Source organism: Mastigoproctus giganteus, chromosome 3 (assembly GCF_048544385.1).
Source record: "Mastigoproctus giganteus isolate SK-2022 chromosome 3, ASM4854438v1, whole genome shotgun sequence".
Lineage (NCBI taxonomy): Eukaryota > Metazoa > Arthropoda > Arachnida > Uropygi > Thelyphonidae > Mastigoproctus > Mastigoproctus giganteus.
In genome coordinates, this window is record NC_143577.1 from 29,483,256 (window position 1) to 29,501,114 (window position 17,859).

Below are 17,859 nucleotides of genomic sequence, written 5' to 3' on the forward strand. Positions count from 1 at the left end.
ATTAATAGACAGTTTGGGGAAATAAAAGTCTACAGTAAGAATCAAAAAAGGCATACAGTATTTAGAAGAAAGTGCAGATCTCAGGTCACATAAACTTAACTTACAAAAGAAATTTCCGTTCTATTTTGTACAAGTGAGTTTAAATTTAATATAAATTGTATTAAATAATGAATGCAGGTACTAGTCTCAGTTTTTCTTGCTGACAGGATGTTTAACAGTGTTCGGAATGAACCCGAACGCGTTCCGTATCGTATCCACAGGCATCGATAATGTCATGTACACACTTGATTATTAAAAGTAAGATATTTTATTAATTTTTCATTTGGATCCCTGAATATAATTCTGTTTTTACAAAAAATGGGTACCAAAACAATAAATTACGAACCGCTCAGACAAGCTTTGTGTCAGTGACGTTTAATGTTTTCCCTCGTCATGCCCTGAAAATATACATTTCGTAATGTTTTGGCATGTTATCTGCAGGAAGTTATTTTTCTGGTTGCTTATAGAACCTTTGGAACTTCACAGGAACTGCGGTTTTCTTGTCAGGAGGGCACGATTGGTAATGATGCGATTTTAGAATATTCGGAAGCATTATCCATCATTATTACAAGGTATATATATTAACTCAGTAGTAAGTAAATTAAAGTAATTTTCAAAAATGTCATTTGATATACACGTAATTTACTTCTTTTATGTTTAATATTTTACTATGCTTTGGTAGTTAGTAACGGTATCATGGCTCTGTTGTCATTTTTTGTATCTTGTCTCTGTTGTCATTTCAGTTGTAATTTTTGCTATCAGGATTAGATTGTACATGTGTGTGTGTGGGGGGGGGGTCTGCAGTCAGTCAGCGTCACCGGTCCCATAGACATCGTTTAAAGCGGAGTAGTAAGGTATGTTACTACTCTGTGGTTTCAAGTAGGGGGAGGGGGTGGTGGAGCGGGATCTGTTTGGAAAAGAAAGGCAAGCCTGGTGAGACTATTTGCTTCGGTGCACGTGACCCAAGCAAGCTTCCCCGTACATCACAGGGTAGTAAGATATGTTACTATTCTGGTGCACCCCCCCCCCTTTTCCACAGTTCTCAGAGTTCAATATGACCTTGATTATGTTATTACCAGTTCATTTCATCAGAAATAAATACAAAATGAGGCGCATAGGCGTTATCTTATAAGATAACCTCTATTACAAACTACAATTTCATGTATATCTAATGGCAATGACTGATAATCGTTTTGATTTGAATCAACATGTTGGGCAATGTTACAGTTTAGGTATAAGCTTTGTGTATCACAGTGGACATATAAGAAACAGGAGGGGGAGTTACTTCACAATGCTCTTTTAATACAGTAAAAGTTTCAAATTTATATATAAACTATAATGCATTTGTAATTTAATTGTACTTGTAAGGCTGCCCAAATAAAGTGATAGAAGTTGCTGGGTAAGTAAAATAATAATTCTATTTGAATCTAGATTTCTGTAATGATCACTCTTATACCATGTGAATATTAAGACAGTTTATTCGGCTGTTAACTAAATCACTATACATTAAGCTAATGTTCCAGGAACCCTGCCAGAATCCACCCTCAGATGATACATAGGCTGTTTCTCAAGTACGGAAAGAAAAAAGAATAAACCAAATTACTATTATGTTAAAATTAATATTACATATACACAACTACTGGTGGATAATTATTGTATACAGTTTAATTAGTAGTAATTTATTAGTAAGTAATAGTAGTTTGTAGTATTTAATTAGTAGTTGTGTGTAATATCAATTTTAACATAATAGTAATTTTTTTTCTTTTTATCTTTAAACAACAGCCTGTGTATGGTCTGAGGAGGGATTCCGGCAAGGTTCCCGAAATGTTACCTTAATGTATAATGATTTAGTTAATTAACCATTATTAATGTATAATCATTAATGTATAATGATTTAGCTAAATAAACTATCTTAATATTCACATAGTATAAGAGTGATCATTACAGAAATTTAGATTCCATGGAAAACTACCATGTAACATCCTTCCCCAACTATAATAATTATATTCTTCTGATTCTTTGCATATTGTATTTCTGAGATCAGTATTTCACAGAAGTTTATAATAATGGATAACTTATGATTACCTGAGTAGCATTGCTTAAAAGATAATATTTTAAGATATTGACATCCATTTGACATATTAATCGATGTTTTCAGTGTGGGTTATAGAATTGAGATTTTATTTGAAGCCTCTACAAATTATAACCAGTGGTGCTGGAACTTGATAGGGCAGCAAGGGCAATGTTCCAGGGAGCTTGTGAATTAGATCAAAGGGTGCAGGGCCAGATTTAAACTTGTGGCCCTAAGCTATAACATGTGTGAGGCCCTTCTCTCTTGCAGCTCACCTGTGATAATATTAAAAAAAATGATTTTTTAAGATGGAGCGATGCCCCTTATAATGTGAGGCTCTAAGCTTATATTTACATATAAGCTTGTTTAGCTTATATGTAAATCCGGCCCTGGGTGTACAAGTATGTGTGTGTTCATGGGCTTATTTTCATGATGTGTGGGCTGAAAAGGAGTCATTGTGCTGAAATTATTACTGTAATTTTGACCACAGTGTGGTTACCATTATTTTATTTTATTTTATTTTATTTTTTAGTTAGTTCTTGGCGCATTGGCTTCTGTGGCCATAATGCACCTCCCAAGGTTTTTTTTTTACAGTACTGTGATCCAAGCACGAGGTGGGATTCGAACCCGCGACCTTTGGGTTGCCAGGCAGGCACTTTACCCACCTGGCTAGCCCGGTCAGCGGTTACCATTATAAAAGAATAATAGCATATTTGAATCTCTATTTGTTAAAAGGCCATCCGTCCTTTTTGAGGCATTTTTTGATTTTATTTAGTTTTTGTTAAATAATGAAGTAGCTCAGTTAGTGTTAAAGCATCAGTCAAAGCTGATGCTTTTTGCAAGCATTAAAATTCTTGGGGTTTGTTAAAAGAGCACGAGTCAGTGACTGATTGTCTTTTAGCAAATAGTCTTTAGGTATTCAAGACAGTGCATGCATGGTAGCCATTTGTTCTTCCCCAACCTTTTGCTTTCTTTAGACATTAAATTAAATTCAGTTGTAAGTTGAATGTTTTCTAGTCATCGTCTAGTAAATGAACTGTTTATTTCTGTTTATAATCTTTAAATTTGGTGATTCTAATAGTATTAGTGCAATAGACTTTATTATTATTAGCCATATTAATTACAGAGGAACTCATGTTGAGGCTAAGAAATTTTGCTTCATCATGCTGGATAGTAAGCTATTTTAAATAATTAGTCTGGTGATTACTGAAAGGGCTGTTGTTTTTGTTGTTTTTTTTTTTTTTTTTTCACTGCAAATCCACACTACCATGGAATGTTGTTCCTACATCTTGGGTGGACTTAACTGTGGTGGGTGACGTTTTCCAGTCACTTTTCAAACCTTCACTCAGCCATCTGTACTGAAGACTATCACATGTTTTTTCACCCTGCATATGATGATGTCTGGTAGTTTTTGGTATGGTGTGGAGCTTGGGAGTAGCAGCTCCACCATGAAAACCCATGCTGTGCAGCTCCCTATAGACCATGGACACGCTTACATCCACTCCTGTGGAGAGCTGGAATGCCAACATAATACACTTTCCAAGGATGTCACTCACTTTGCTTTCATCACCTTCTTCTGTGATCATGATTATTTTTCAGATTTTTTGGCTTACTTAACCAATTTCACATACCTACACACTTGTTCTTCCATATTTTCACTACATTGGCTGCGGTTGACTTTGTAATGTTGAAATGTAAGGTTCTAGCAGGGTGGAAGCCTGCTGGAACCATATACAACTGTTTCTGCCTGCATGACCAACACCATAAACATATGTACAGACAGAAATACAGTCCATCAACAACTAGCATAAGAACTGGAACACTTATTATTGTAGTCAGTATGACAAGTTATTGGGTTTTAGACATTGTGTTATTGCATATTATGTATGTACAAGTATGTGTATGTTTATGGGCTTATTTTCATGTTGTGTGGGCTGAAACTCACAGGTTGGCACCCTACTCACAGGTTGGTGCCCTACTTCAAACAACTGACAAGTGGCAAAGCCACTATACTATCACAGAGGATCAGTGTATCAAGAAGTCTATAATTAACCATTTCATTTGTTTAAAAAAAAACAATGAAACATTTGTTTCATTTTTTTTTTTTTTTTGTATTTGATATTTGTTTCTTAATTTTATTATTTTTAATTATATTAACATAATACAGTATTTGAATTTACTGGAGGGCATTTGTTATATCTTTTTGCAATTTGTTTATAGAGCAAACCTCCTTAGATTTATGTTTTTTTTTTTTTTTTTTTTTTTTTCAATTTATCTGTCTATAATCATTTTGAATTAATAATTATTTTTTTTAATGCAGAAAAATGTCACTAGAATCATCTGCTACAGAGGAATGCAAAAAGATGTATGTTCATAATGTCTCCACATTAGTTTTCATGGACTTGGAAACAACTGGATTGCCATCTAATGTGGGGAAAAAAAATGTTCAGATTACAGAATGCTCTATGGTTGCCGTTGATAGGCAAGATTTTGAAACCGCCATAAAGATGCCACCAAGAGTTCTGAATAAACTAACTTTCTGCATAAAGCCACGGGCAAATATATGCTTTGGAGCAATGTCAGTTACAGGTACTTAACTGTAAAGATATGCTAATTTAAAAAATGCATTTCAGATTTTATATTCTTCATTGGTATATGCTTCAGAAATGGACTTCTTTAAATTTTATACATAAGTTGATCATATATAAATAGAAACTGGTATACTACTGGGGAAAAAAAAAAAAAAAATACTTCCTGGCATATGTAATGTCTTAAAAAATATTAAACTTGAGAGAGAGAGAGAGAGAAGGAAGTAAGATAGGCAGTACTAAGTACAAGCTTTCAAAAGGATAGAATGCATCCAAAGCTCACCAGCTACCATGTCAGTCCACGAAGAAATAAAAATCATAAATATAAATTTTTTAAAATTTTTAATCAGTTACATTAATATATATGGTAAAAGGTAATTAGAGTGAAAACAGTGATGATATGATGCCAAATTTGATGACACATTTTGGGACATGACATCCCTAGGTGTTCCAACACCCACTTTCAAAAGTTCTGCCTTAAAAGCTCCTCCCATCCTCAACAAAAATATCCCTCAACTTCAGTCAGCAGCTGGAATTGAACCAAGGACATTACTACTCAGTGAGAGAGAGAGAGAGAGAGAGAGAGAGAGAGAGAGAGAGAGAGATGAGTAAGTTTCTTGATAGTAAAACTCTATCTGTAAATAAAATCAGTCCAAAAATAGTTCAGTATTTGAAAGTAATGTTATAATGTCTGCCTTATTCCATTGAATATATTCTTCTTAGAGTAGATCAGTGCATCTCAACCTTTTATCGTTCACAGACCACCTCAAGCATTCTTTACTCACCGCGGCCCACTGGGTAGGGTTTCTTTACATTTATGAAAAAACTAGTATTCAGTTGATGTTTCAAAAATCTTGTTTTTAGCCACTTATCCATGTTGTTCAATATACTATACTGAGTATAGGGCTGATATTAAAGTTCTAAAATAAATAATTCCAATCTCAAACAAAATGTCACTTAATTAAATGTAATTAAAAATATACTTAAAAAACTCACCCAACATATACAATCAAATAATCACTACAAATTTTAACAGTTATTCTCACACACTAGTTTTGTGAAAACATAAAAAATACTTTACAAATACACAAAAACAAATCCAATACATATTACATGCTCAGAAGCTGGTGATCGACTGTAACAGATGAAAGCTTGTGGCCTCACCAACAGTGCACTGGCAACACACAATGTCTTACATTGTAAGACAAGCTACATTGTAAACCTTACAATGTAACCTTACATTCCAATCAGGAGGTATCCCTTACATTATAAGGGACACCTGTTGATTTGCAACAACAAAGTAAACAGTTGATTGCCAATTTTAATTTTATTTTTGATTCATATTTTATACTTACAATAAAATTTACCTTCCCACGGACCACCTACAACCAACTCACGGACCAGTGGTGAGACCACAGGTTAAACATTGGAGTAGATGGGTCATCCACTGTGCTACCTGCAAGGGTGCACAGTGGATAGCATTGCTTTTCTCATTATTTTTTGAAAGACTAACCTTGTGTAATTTGTTAATTGCCATAAATTACAGTTTTTGAGGAAACACTAAATTTGCTCATGGTGAACTTTATTGATTGACTCATAGAATTTTTAATATCTCATATGTTAATTTCTGATTAGAGAATATCTCTTAATATCTCATATTTTGGAGGTACAATAGGTCAAGTAAATATTTAGGACCAGAGCCTCAAACTATGACAGGTCTAAAACATTGTAGTGCAGGCTAAGAGAGCAGTTATTTTATACGTAGCCACGAGCAAACTAGGTTTGCTATGAATGTATCAATATCATATTATGGAGGCATTTCATCACCAGCTATCTGCATTGCCTTGTACAATTTAAATAAAAAGCAATGCCTAAACTTGTATTCTACCTAGAATCTCCCATATTGCTTGCATTTCTCACTATTGGTTTCTCCACTTTTTAATTTTCTTGTTACTTGATCCAGTATCCTTACATTTCAAGGGTACAGTTTTACAGGCTGGACCTTTTGATAACTCTCTAGGAAGTATCCAGATCGGCTAGTTTATAATCTGTCTTGCTTCTGCTCTGCCAACAAGTGACTGGAGGAATCGGAGTAGTGCATATGAGTAGTGCATTCATCTCATATTGTGGAGGTACAATATGAGATGATTGCAATTGCCTAAACTTGTGCAGTAATGATATCCCTTAAAAGCCAATAATAATTACAGCAGATACAAGGTATATGCTGTATAGTGTAGTGTTATGACTATACCTTGTTATGAACATTTTGATTTCAGTTCAAATCATTTTGTAAGTTTCATTGATTTTATATATATATATATATATATATATATATATATATATTTGTAGAAGAATAAGAGAAATTTACCTTAATATGATACGCAGTACACTTCCATATGACACTCTCCAGCAATTAAAACGAATATAAAATTAACACAAAATGATTTCAGTAATAAAATCAATTAAAAAAAATTAATTTTAAAAAGTTTAACGTTAAACGATTCTGGCTCACACATGCTCTACTTTATTTCCATTCCTGTGATCAAGACATATGGCATATGGTTGAAAAGCCCCATCAGCTTCAAGAAGGAAAATCATTTTGAAAAATTTACATTAAACTATTTTTAATTTTTTAAATTGTTTTAATTGATTTTATTACTGTAATCATTTTGCATTAATTTTATATTACAGAAGTGGTCTACATATCATATCGAGATAGATTTCTCTTATTCTTCTACAAATATTGATATACAATGTAGAATGTACTGAGCATCGTAGCTCTGTTTTATACTAATTATATACTGTATATGTATATTTGAAGAGGGCTGAATATGAAGAAAATAAAACAGTAATCGACTTCCCTCCCCCCTTGCGAACAGTATTTCTGAACTGTCATTTATGAAATATCTGCATTTATTATGTACTTACCATAGTGAGATGACTATAATTGTTTCTTGCTTTATATATTATTTTCTGTAGGTACTGAATTTATAAACATGTTTTATAATTTGTAATCTTTATCATATTCACTAACATCATATTCAGCATTGCACTTAAGCTAATACATACATTAATCTCAAGGCAGGAAATAAGCATTTTGAAAATCTGCCAGTATGCTACTGATAGTGATGCTTACTTAGCAATGAAAAGAGTAAGAGAAGAAAACAACGCTTTTTAAACTGACTTCTTTAATTCAGTTGGTCACATGGTGTCAATTAGACCACAGATAATATTTGAAAAATTCCTGCCCTTTGTGTACTCCAGCCACACAGCTGAAACTCCTTAGCTGTTTTCCTTGATTTCTCTACTGAAAATTCCAGAAATCTCTGTTAATTATCAAAGAATTAGGAAAAATTCATGAATTAAGTTAAACCTGATAATATGTATACGTTGGTTGGTCGTCTTTCACTTACAGTTACTTATAACAAGCTGCCTTTACTGTCATGTGCTTTCCTCTAGTGGTAATGCTTTCTAACTTCCTGACATTGAAACATCTGCAATCAAACTGTTGATGCATGTGCATCATGTTTCATGACAGTCTGGCATCCAATTGCAGGTCTTTGTTGAGTTTTTAAATTTTCATTTTGCTTGCTGACAGGTCTAAAGAGTTTTAATTTTAAAAATTAATTAAAGATATATGCTTTTAATATAAAATGAATTTTTTCCAGTTATGTTCAGAAAACGAAATATAGATTGCATTAAAGAAGCAAACAGTTTTGAATTATTTTTCATGAATTTTTCAAATGTAGGTGTGCATGGTCTAAGTCAGGGATTCTTAATGGGGGCAAAAATTGGTTTTTGGAGGGCAAAAAAATCATGGGTGTTACAATGGGTTTTCTTTTCTCCTGAGAAAACTGATTTTTAACATATAGGTATATTATATATATTCTATTATATAAAGTAAATTTAATAAAGTATTATATAAAGTAAAATAAATTATATATAGTAAATTTTATATATTCTAAATAAAACAAACTTATATTTCAAACAATTGTGCAAAGTCTTTTATTATATGGAGCGGAAACCTGGACATTGAATAGGCGAGGGGAAAACAAATTGCTCTTCACAAAAATGGATTTTTGGAGATGCTCAGCAAGAACTTCTGGAAGAGACAGAAAATGAAATGAAGACATAAGAGAGAAAACAGAAGTGAAAAAGAATGTTATTGATACTATCAAAGAAAAGTGTTTTAACATGGTATGGACATGTAAAACGAATTCAAGAACCTAGATATCCAAAGGCTATCCTGGAATGGATACCTCCACGAAAAAGGAGAAGAGGAGGACATGGATGGATGGAGTACGAGAATGCATGACATGCCGAGGTTTAACTGACCAAGACACCTTGAACCGTACTTTACAGCGTGAAAAAATTCCTACCAAAAATAACTTGTAGGCTGAGGAAACCCATTGTAAATGGAAACGCTCCTCTTGAAGAAGGTATATTATATTAGAAGTGAGTGAGAAATTTGGTAAAAGGAAGATAGTGGGAATCACTTAATTCAACCACCTTTGCTTTTCATAGGCATTAAATGCCTAAGCTTTCAGGGGTAACTTGTTTATAACTTGTTTATTTTTGATCCACAGTGCTTTTGTGAGTGACATGGGCTATGAGAGTTATATAAAAATAGCTTATATTTTATTATTTAATTCTTTGTAGTTATTCAACCCATCATCAATCATGTTACGTGCTGAAAAGAAAAAGTGGATGAATATCTAGCTTATGGTTTTATTGAAAGCCCATTCAACTCAAGACAGCCTATGTGTCTTATGTGTAATAGTTCTTTTTCAAACGAGGCTAAGAAACCATCAAGACTTTTAGATAACTTAAAAAGGAAACATCCTAATAAAGCTGGTAAACATATCGAATATTTTAAAATGGAATTTTGAGCAAAGTAACACTGTTATTTCCTTATTTAAGAAAGAACACACAAACAAATGACAATGGAATGATTGTGTCTTATAAAATTGCAGACATCTGCAAAAACTGGTAGTGCTCATACAGTTGCTGAGACTGTTATACGACCTGCATTAAAGAGTGTAATTTCAACAGTGATGCATCAAAATCCTTCCATTATTTTAATAGCAATGCCATTGACCAACGATTCAATTCGAAGACAAATCTAAGTGACTATGTTGAAAACTGTTGGCATGTTATGGGGCAGAAAATTGCTGCAATAAAGCAATATTCCCTGCTAGAAATCATTGTCTGTATCTAGTACAGTGAATTAAGTGTTGGTTATATGAGATTCTTCAAAAATCTGATACACCTTATGTCAAACGCATGGCAGTAATTAAAGCTCTGGGTGGACCAACAGAATGCTAATATTTTATAAAAGACCTACAGGCTTATTTCATAATCTTGTGTATAATTCTAACTTGGAACTTCAGTCACAATGGAAAGATGTTCATGTGGCATGTTTTATGACCTTTTCTAAATAGTTAGTTTTGTTATCATTATAATACAGTATTTAATCATTTTTGTCAGTTTATAAGAAAATATTCTGATCGTACTACTTGTTTAGTAAAAATTTATAATGTTGATGCAATTTATATGGTTGACACTGCACATTTATAAGGTAGTTGTGTTATTCTGTAAGTTAAAATTTTAGTGAGTATATTAATATAAAACAATTTTTTAGATGTTTATAAATATGCAATGTTAAACTTTTTTTTTCTCATTTTTGTGTTATTTAAATAGGTCTGGACAATGCAATTTTGGATTCCCAGCAACCATTTAATAAAAAGATTGCACAGATGCTTAAGAAATTCTTTTGTTGCCTTAATGAGCCTATCTGTTTACTTGCCCACAATGGACATCGGTTTGATTTTCCTATATTACGAGCAGAATTAAAAAGAATTGGTGAATCACTACCTAAAATTCTCTGCTCAGACACATTACAGGCTTTTAGGGCTATTATTCCATCGTCTGTTTACATGAAGACAGATAAAATTGATTTATCTTCAAAAACAGTGGATATTGGCGTTTCTACAGAAGATGGAAATGATTCTGCAACCAACACTTCATCCACTGCAAGCAACAATTTGGAATTAATTCTTTTGCAGGGTTGGCAAAGTTCTGCTGATAATGAAAAAACACCACATAAAGCAGTTACTGATTATTCTGTTGATAAATCCAAAATCAATCCAGTAGTAAAAAAACAACTATGGAATAATGATGCTGGCAACTCCTCATTTAGTATTAAAGAAGGATCATCTACAAAGCCTGTTAATTTTCAGTATAAATTGGAAAAACTATATCTGCATTTCTTTGGAACTCCTCCACCGAGTACACATGAGGCAGAAGCAGACTGCTTTACTCTAATGAAGATTTGTCATAAAATTAGCACAGAATTTCTTCTGTGGGTTGACTCTGAAAGTAAACTTTTTACTGATGTTATACCAATGTGGTAATTATTGTTTTTCATGAAATGCCTCACTTAATTTAGTTTCATGATACTTTATATATATGTGAATGTCATTTTTTTTTTATACAACATATTTTTTATGTTCAATTTTTTTTGTTTATGCAACTTGATATAATTTTTAGAAAAAATTAAGTAGAATCATGTAATCTTTTGGTTGATCTGACAACAGTGTAAATATATGTTGAAAATTATTTTTATGCAAATTAATTTACACAGTTGAATAATGAATTGGTGTTAGCAGTGGACCGAAAGTATTTAAGATTTCACAAGTCTATATTTTAATAATTATTTTTGCTGTAAACTAGATATTTTTTATAGATTATATTAGATCAAAAATCTTATTTAACCAATTTTATGCAGACTTTTTTTTAAAATTATGAATGTGGTGAATATCTTGGATACCTTAAATGTCATCCAACCTGACCTTGTTTTTATCAATTTTCATACTGTCTTTTCAGTTCCCACTTTTTAAGTACTGATTTATCATTACAACACTTTGTAAACATTCAGTATTGCATACTTTAGTAGTTATAAACCCAATGAATATAGTTTGAAATTGCATAACTGCAGTGCTTGACGTTTATATTTGTGATAGTTATTTACTTATATATGTGTTAGAGAATCATTATTACTTACAAAGTACAGAGTGATTGTAATTGAAGTGCACCATTGTCTGTGGTGGAAAATCATGAATTGTCCAGTGATGAAATTTGAAATAGACAATATCTGGATCATGTGGCAATGCAGAGCACAAAAGAGAGTTAATTCCAAAATGTGATACTATGGTGTGCATGGCACTGCATACAGTCAGTATGCAAAGTAAACTTGTGACATGACTAGTGATGCACCTGCACCTATCTTAGATGTGATAAAAGCAGATGCACCCACAGTAGCAAGCAAAAGGCAACATTTTATTTTTGTCAGTAAAGCTCTTTTGCTAAAACAACAGTAATCATTTGGCTGTACTACAGGAGTACTGCCATTTAAGAGCCTCAAAAGAGGACCCCTTCTCCAAATGATTAAGAAATATGAAGAAATGGGTGCTTTGTATGTAGCTCCCATAAGAGGATGCTGCTGCCCAATTTCAACACCTGTTGTTTATGAAATCATTGTTACTGTGGCAGGTAGTGCCACATGAAATGCACACTTGTCCACCAATTCCAGAGCAATCTTGTGAAAACTACATATTTCATTGGTAGCAGTCTGAAAAGTGCTTTTGATTCCTGCTGCATGGTTTCCATGAAAAATCCACGTGCTACACCAATTAATTCTATCTCATCCCCAACAATGTACAGACTTCGTTCTGTAGTTTCTGGTTGGGATGGAGGTATATGATGTGGTCCTGGAACATTTTGTGAAAGCTTGTTTCCAACTAAGTAGCAGAAGTATATGACAAATATTGGGAAACTTTGCCTCCACATGTTATCAACAATGGAGTTCCTCCCTAACACCCACATGTTACTGTTTGATGTGGGTTCACAGCAAAAACTTCATAACTGGACCATTCCTCTTCAAGGGAGCTTCAACTCTTGTTCCCAAAACATTTTTTTTTTTTTTTTATGTGAACCCCAAACATGAGAGGTATTAGAACCTTTAGTACCTTGCTTGGGTTGGAGGTTGAGAAGACGAAAGAAGATATTTGTTGACATTGGACTTGAACTTCTGTAGATTGTAATTTTCAGGAAATACGTATGAAGGAAGGTGGTTCCAGAAAATGGCAGTTGAATGAATAAATGAGGAAGATGAAAAGTTGGTTCTGTGGGTTTGAAGTTGGACAGTAAATGGATGCTGGCTGGTGGTGGCACGTGTTCGGACTGTTTTGAAAGAGAGAGTGGGAATTATAGAAGCCAATTCAAAAGAACAGTGCCCGTGGAAGTATCTGTAGAAGAGACATGCAGCAGAAACAGTACGTCTATGAGAAAGCGAGTGGAAACAAGCCATTTACCATTATGAATGAATGTTAATGACTATACTATTGACATTTTATTCATATCTTTTTGGGGGGGGGGGGGAAGGGAGAGAGAGAGAGAGAGAGAGAGAGAGAGAGAGAGAGAGAGAGACTGACCTGAAGGAAAATATTACAAGGCATATTGCTGACATTCCCTGTGGCATGCTTTAGGCAACTTTAGTTGACCGTCAGGTCCTGCACTTCTAGCAGTTTTGCGAATGGCTGTCACCTTGAGCACTTTTTATCTTCGCAATATGTAGTTTCCTTTCCTGTCTTTTATTTCTGCATAGTCTAGGCATTCTTGCATTGTATAGAAATAAAATAAACTCCAAAGAAATTGGGATAATTGAAATAAACATATCATATAAATACCAATGAACTAAGCACTATTGAAAAAAGGATTGAAATTAATAGTACCTATAACTGACTCTTTTAGATGGTGAAGTAATCAATATATTAAAATAGGAACATGTATAAATTTAAACAATGTACAGTGGTGCAACAAAAGAATTGTCTTTTGTTTTTCGCATTTTAGTTTTATTATAACATACCTGAAGTTGGTAACGATGAAATTTGAGGTGAGTTACATCACATCTGAAAGAGATAATCGGTTAGTCTACATAAATTAAAATTTAAAATGAAACCTTTTCATAAGAAGTTTTTATTTTATGCACTATTATTAAAAATACAATACAATATAGAATAAAATGAACTGTAAATACAACCCACGTGTGACGATTATGTTTAAAATTGATATGATAAATCAATTTAAACCAAGTGAAAATAAAATTATCACTTTATTTTCTAGGGGATGCTCCATATATAATTTTTTTTTCAATAAATTATTTTTAAAATAAATATAATTTAAATAAAATAATTTTAAAATGAAACTAGAAATTAATTTTACATATACAAATAATCAAATTATAAATGAAAAAACAAAAATGATTAACAACATATTGGAGATATCTCATTAATAGTGCTGGATTTGAAATTTAATTTAATCGAATCCATTGAGTTCATCATTGGAGTGATGTCTCAGAAAAGTTTTATATGCTTTAAGAATCTCTTCAGGTGCATCTGATACCTCTTTTTCAGTTTCCATTTCTCTCTCTTTTTCAGTTGCTATCTGTATTTTATATACAAGTAATGGTGCATCATTTATAGAGATAAAATCTGCTCATAGTTACACATGAAACTGAAACAGGTGCCCAACTGTTCACTGACAAATTTCAAAAGAACTTGTTTTATTTATCCATTTTTATGTATTTTGGCAATTGTCAATCATTCACTATTTCTTCTTTTCTCTCAGAATTGTTTTTTTATGCACTTTTAGTAATTTTAGGTTGTGCAATAATGTTTTACTAACAGCAATATCTAACGGCTCCAACTTCTTAGTTGGTTCATCAGGTATTATCGTCAACTTAGAAACAGCACTGAAGAAGTTAGTGCCATTTCACTTTCATTTCCTCAGTTAAGTGAGTTCTGCAGGAGCTCATGAAAAATTGTGTTCGGTTAATGATTTTAGTAGTCATAGTCACGTTCATTAGCTTATTTTTAAATTTAGCTAATTATTTAATAAGTTAGGACTTTATTTTCATAGAGCCTTTGTTGTCATTGATTAAAAGACATTAGACGTTAATTGCTAACAAGTAGTTAAGACATTAGTAATTACAAGACATAGTATTATGTCTTGTAATTGCTAACTTGTAATGTAGTTACTCATAGTAACTGTAGTTTTTAATTGTAGTAAATTAATAGTTCAAAGATTCTAATGACAGGCTTTTTTTTTTTCTTTTTTTTTTTTTTTGTTTTTAGCTAGGTAATTAGAAAGTCAGTAGCATTATTTGGAAATGTAATATGCAACAAAGTCTGGTAACAGTGTGCATTGTTACATTCTTGACTTTTAGATCTTGCAGTAATTTTAAGTTAAATTTAGTCTAGAATTATGCCTAAAACAAGACCAGCAAAGCTAAAAGTTTAAATTAGTGGGAATACTTTGGCTTGGAAGAGAATCATCAATGGCTGTTTTGTTGAGAATCACAGCTACATTCTTGTGTTAATTGTGGCCTTTTTTGGAGCATTATCTGTAGTGGGACATAAAGTGACCAGTGGGATGTCTTTGTGTGATTTTGTTGCACTGACAAATATCAGGGTTCTGATAGGCTTATATGAAGTCTTGTGGAATGGGGTTGATGATCTTGAATTATTAAAAAGAGGGGACTCTTCAAGAACTCAGCCAACCAGCAGAACACTACAGACTGCAATCATGTAACACAAGGTACAATGAGATCCTCCACAGCAGCTTGCACTGGTCTCACAGGAAATTGCTGTTGTCACTGACTCCATTGTCAGGGAAACGGGGAAATATATTTTCTGAAAAGGATAGATAGAATAGGACCAGAATGTTTGGCTGGAGGGGTGAAGTTTATGACATTGTAAAGCATCTATCATCTTTTAAGGGCACAGAAGGTGATATTGTTGTACACATCGGTATTAATATTAAGAGTAAGAGATCTGATATTATACTTAACAAATACAGGGCAATGTTGAAAAAGTCACGAGTTAGGATTAAATTTGAAGGTGTCTACAATTCTACCTAGACACAACATGTGGAGTACATAATGAGAGTATTATTGATAATTTTGCATTGTCAGTTATGATGAGAACATTGTCAGTCAATCATTTCTTTCACGAGACTGTGTAAAGCTCATGGAGTAGACTTTTTCTCAGCATGGTCTGGGATACACATAAATAGAAAAGGGTGTGAGAATATTTACTAATGTTATTCAGGCAGGGATACACAGATTAATAGATTAACAGCAGCTACAAGCTGCTGTTAATCTATTAAGTGATCCTTGTGTAAGCAATTCTTGCATTGCTTCTATTGAAACATTCAGCAACCTTGAAAAGCAAGGTGTTGGGAATTAAAAATATTTAAAATATTGCATTCCACCTTCTAGTTTGAGAAACCCTGCTGTTTAGCTTCAACTTCTCAAATATCCACTATCAGTTCCTTAAATTCTGATCTCCAGATAATTCTCCAGTGTGGCTAAGACAACTTAGTCAATTTCAGTCCTTTAGAAACTCAGTCCTGCCTTATTTCTCACAAAAAAAGGGTTTTCTTCCTCTTCTATTTTCAGCTTCAACAGCACTCATATTTCTGGACAGGATCATATATCTGTGTTAGGGATTACCTTGACTTTTAATCTCTCTTGAAATAAACACATCACAAATATTGCATCCTTTGCACCTAAAAAATTGTGTTTTCTCTTTTGCTCTCAGCATTACTTTTCTAAATAGCTATTCACTTTGTACAAATTAAAATCCTTCCTATCATGGAATATGTTCCCACATCTGAGGTTGTGCCCCCATTACCTCTCTCAGGCTTCTTGACTCCATTCAAAATGGATGGTTCATTAATTAATCTGCAATTAGGTTATTTAATGAACCATCTCTTACAAAGTCTCTCCACTCTTTGTCTCATAGGCATTCTGTTTCTGCTGCATGCCTTTTCTGTGGATACTTCTATGGGCACCATTCTTCTGTATTGGCTTCTATAATTCCTCCTCTCTCTTCAAAACCAGTCTGAACGCCTGTTAAAACCATTCAGCATCCTTTTACTGACCAATTTCAAACTCACAGGACCAACTTTTTTTCTCCTTCCTCATTTATTCCTTCAACTTCTGTTATCTGGAACAATCTCCCTTCACACATTTCTCAAAAATTTAAGTCTGATGTCAGTAAGTATTTTCTTTCATCTTCTCAACTTTCAAACCATGCACAGTACTAAATACTATAGGTTCTAATACCTTTTGTGTTTGAGGTTTTCATTAAAAAAAATATTTAAATCTATTCAGTGGGACCAACTGAATATATCTTAATAGATTCTCTGGCAAAGAATATAAAAAAATAAAAATAAAAAAATAGAAAACATTTCTTTATTTCTGTAAACACTTGAAGGAAAAGGAATGAATCACATTGGTCTGCTAGATATCACTAGTATAACAATTGATGATCTTACTTATGTTGCTGAAAAACTAAATAGATATTTTGCATCTATGTTCACTTATGAGGAATTTTTTAGGAATGCTGGAAATATATCTAATTACTGAGTTGTAAATGATTTTTTAATAACACAGAGGAAAGTGGAAGAGAAATTGTTGAAGCTAAACATTGAACAGCTCATACTTACTTCAAAACGATCATCAGTAACATGCAGCTAAAAAATCCTCTTCGTGTAACACTAGCTTGACAAGTACTGGCCATATGCACACAGTCTGCTCAGTAGCAATCAGGTAGAGTGCCTCTAGTGGCAGTTATGGAAAGTTCGCACAGTAAACATAAAATCTTGCACCAGTCTGCAAATTAAATGATCACCCCTCATATATAATATAACGTGCACCTAGTGACTCCTTGCTCAAACTTATACAACAGTCATAATTGTGGTACGGTATCAAAGGCTTTACTGAAGTCTGTCTAGGTATGTGATTTCAAAATTATACCTTGCATTTAGTTCCTTTGTGTTGTTTCTTATGGCTCAGTCAAAATAATCTTGCATTATTAATTCTGTTATTTTTCCAGGTATAGTGGTTAAACTTACTTGTTTGTAGTTATCAACTTCTGCCTTTGAACTATCCTTGTGAATAGTAAATACACAGTCCAACTCCAATACACAACTACAACTCCAATTTGCAGGGACTTCTCCTGAATATAGTGCATCCATTAGTTTTAAACACATGCACATGTTTGTGTAATGGCTAATTTAGGTGCAATTACAAGAAAA

The 17,859-nt window shown here is 33.1% G+C and overlaps 1 protein-coding gene across 1 annotated transcript; it reads left to right on the plus strand.

Moving 5' to 3' along the window:
- The first annotated feature begins 467 nt into the window (after nucleotides 1–467).
- On the plus strand, nucleotides 468–11,127 carry LOC150087833 (three-prime repair exonuclease 1). The gene is made up of 3 exons (XM_090370456.1): nucleotides 468–611; nucleotides 4,431–4,699; nucleotides 10,399–11,127. The coding sequence occupies exons 2-3, from the start codon at nucleotides 4,435–4,437 to the stop codon at nucleotides 11,109–11,111; spliced, it is 978 nt and encodes a 325-aa protein (XP_090226582.1). The 5' UTR covers nucleotides 468–611; nucleotides 4,431–4,434; the 3' UTR covers nucleotides 11,112–11,127.
- Nucleotides 11,128–17,859: the final 6,732 nt, after the last annotated feature.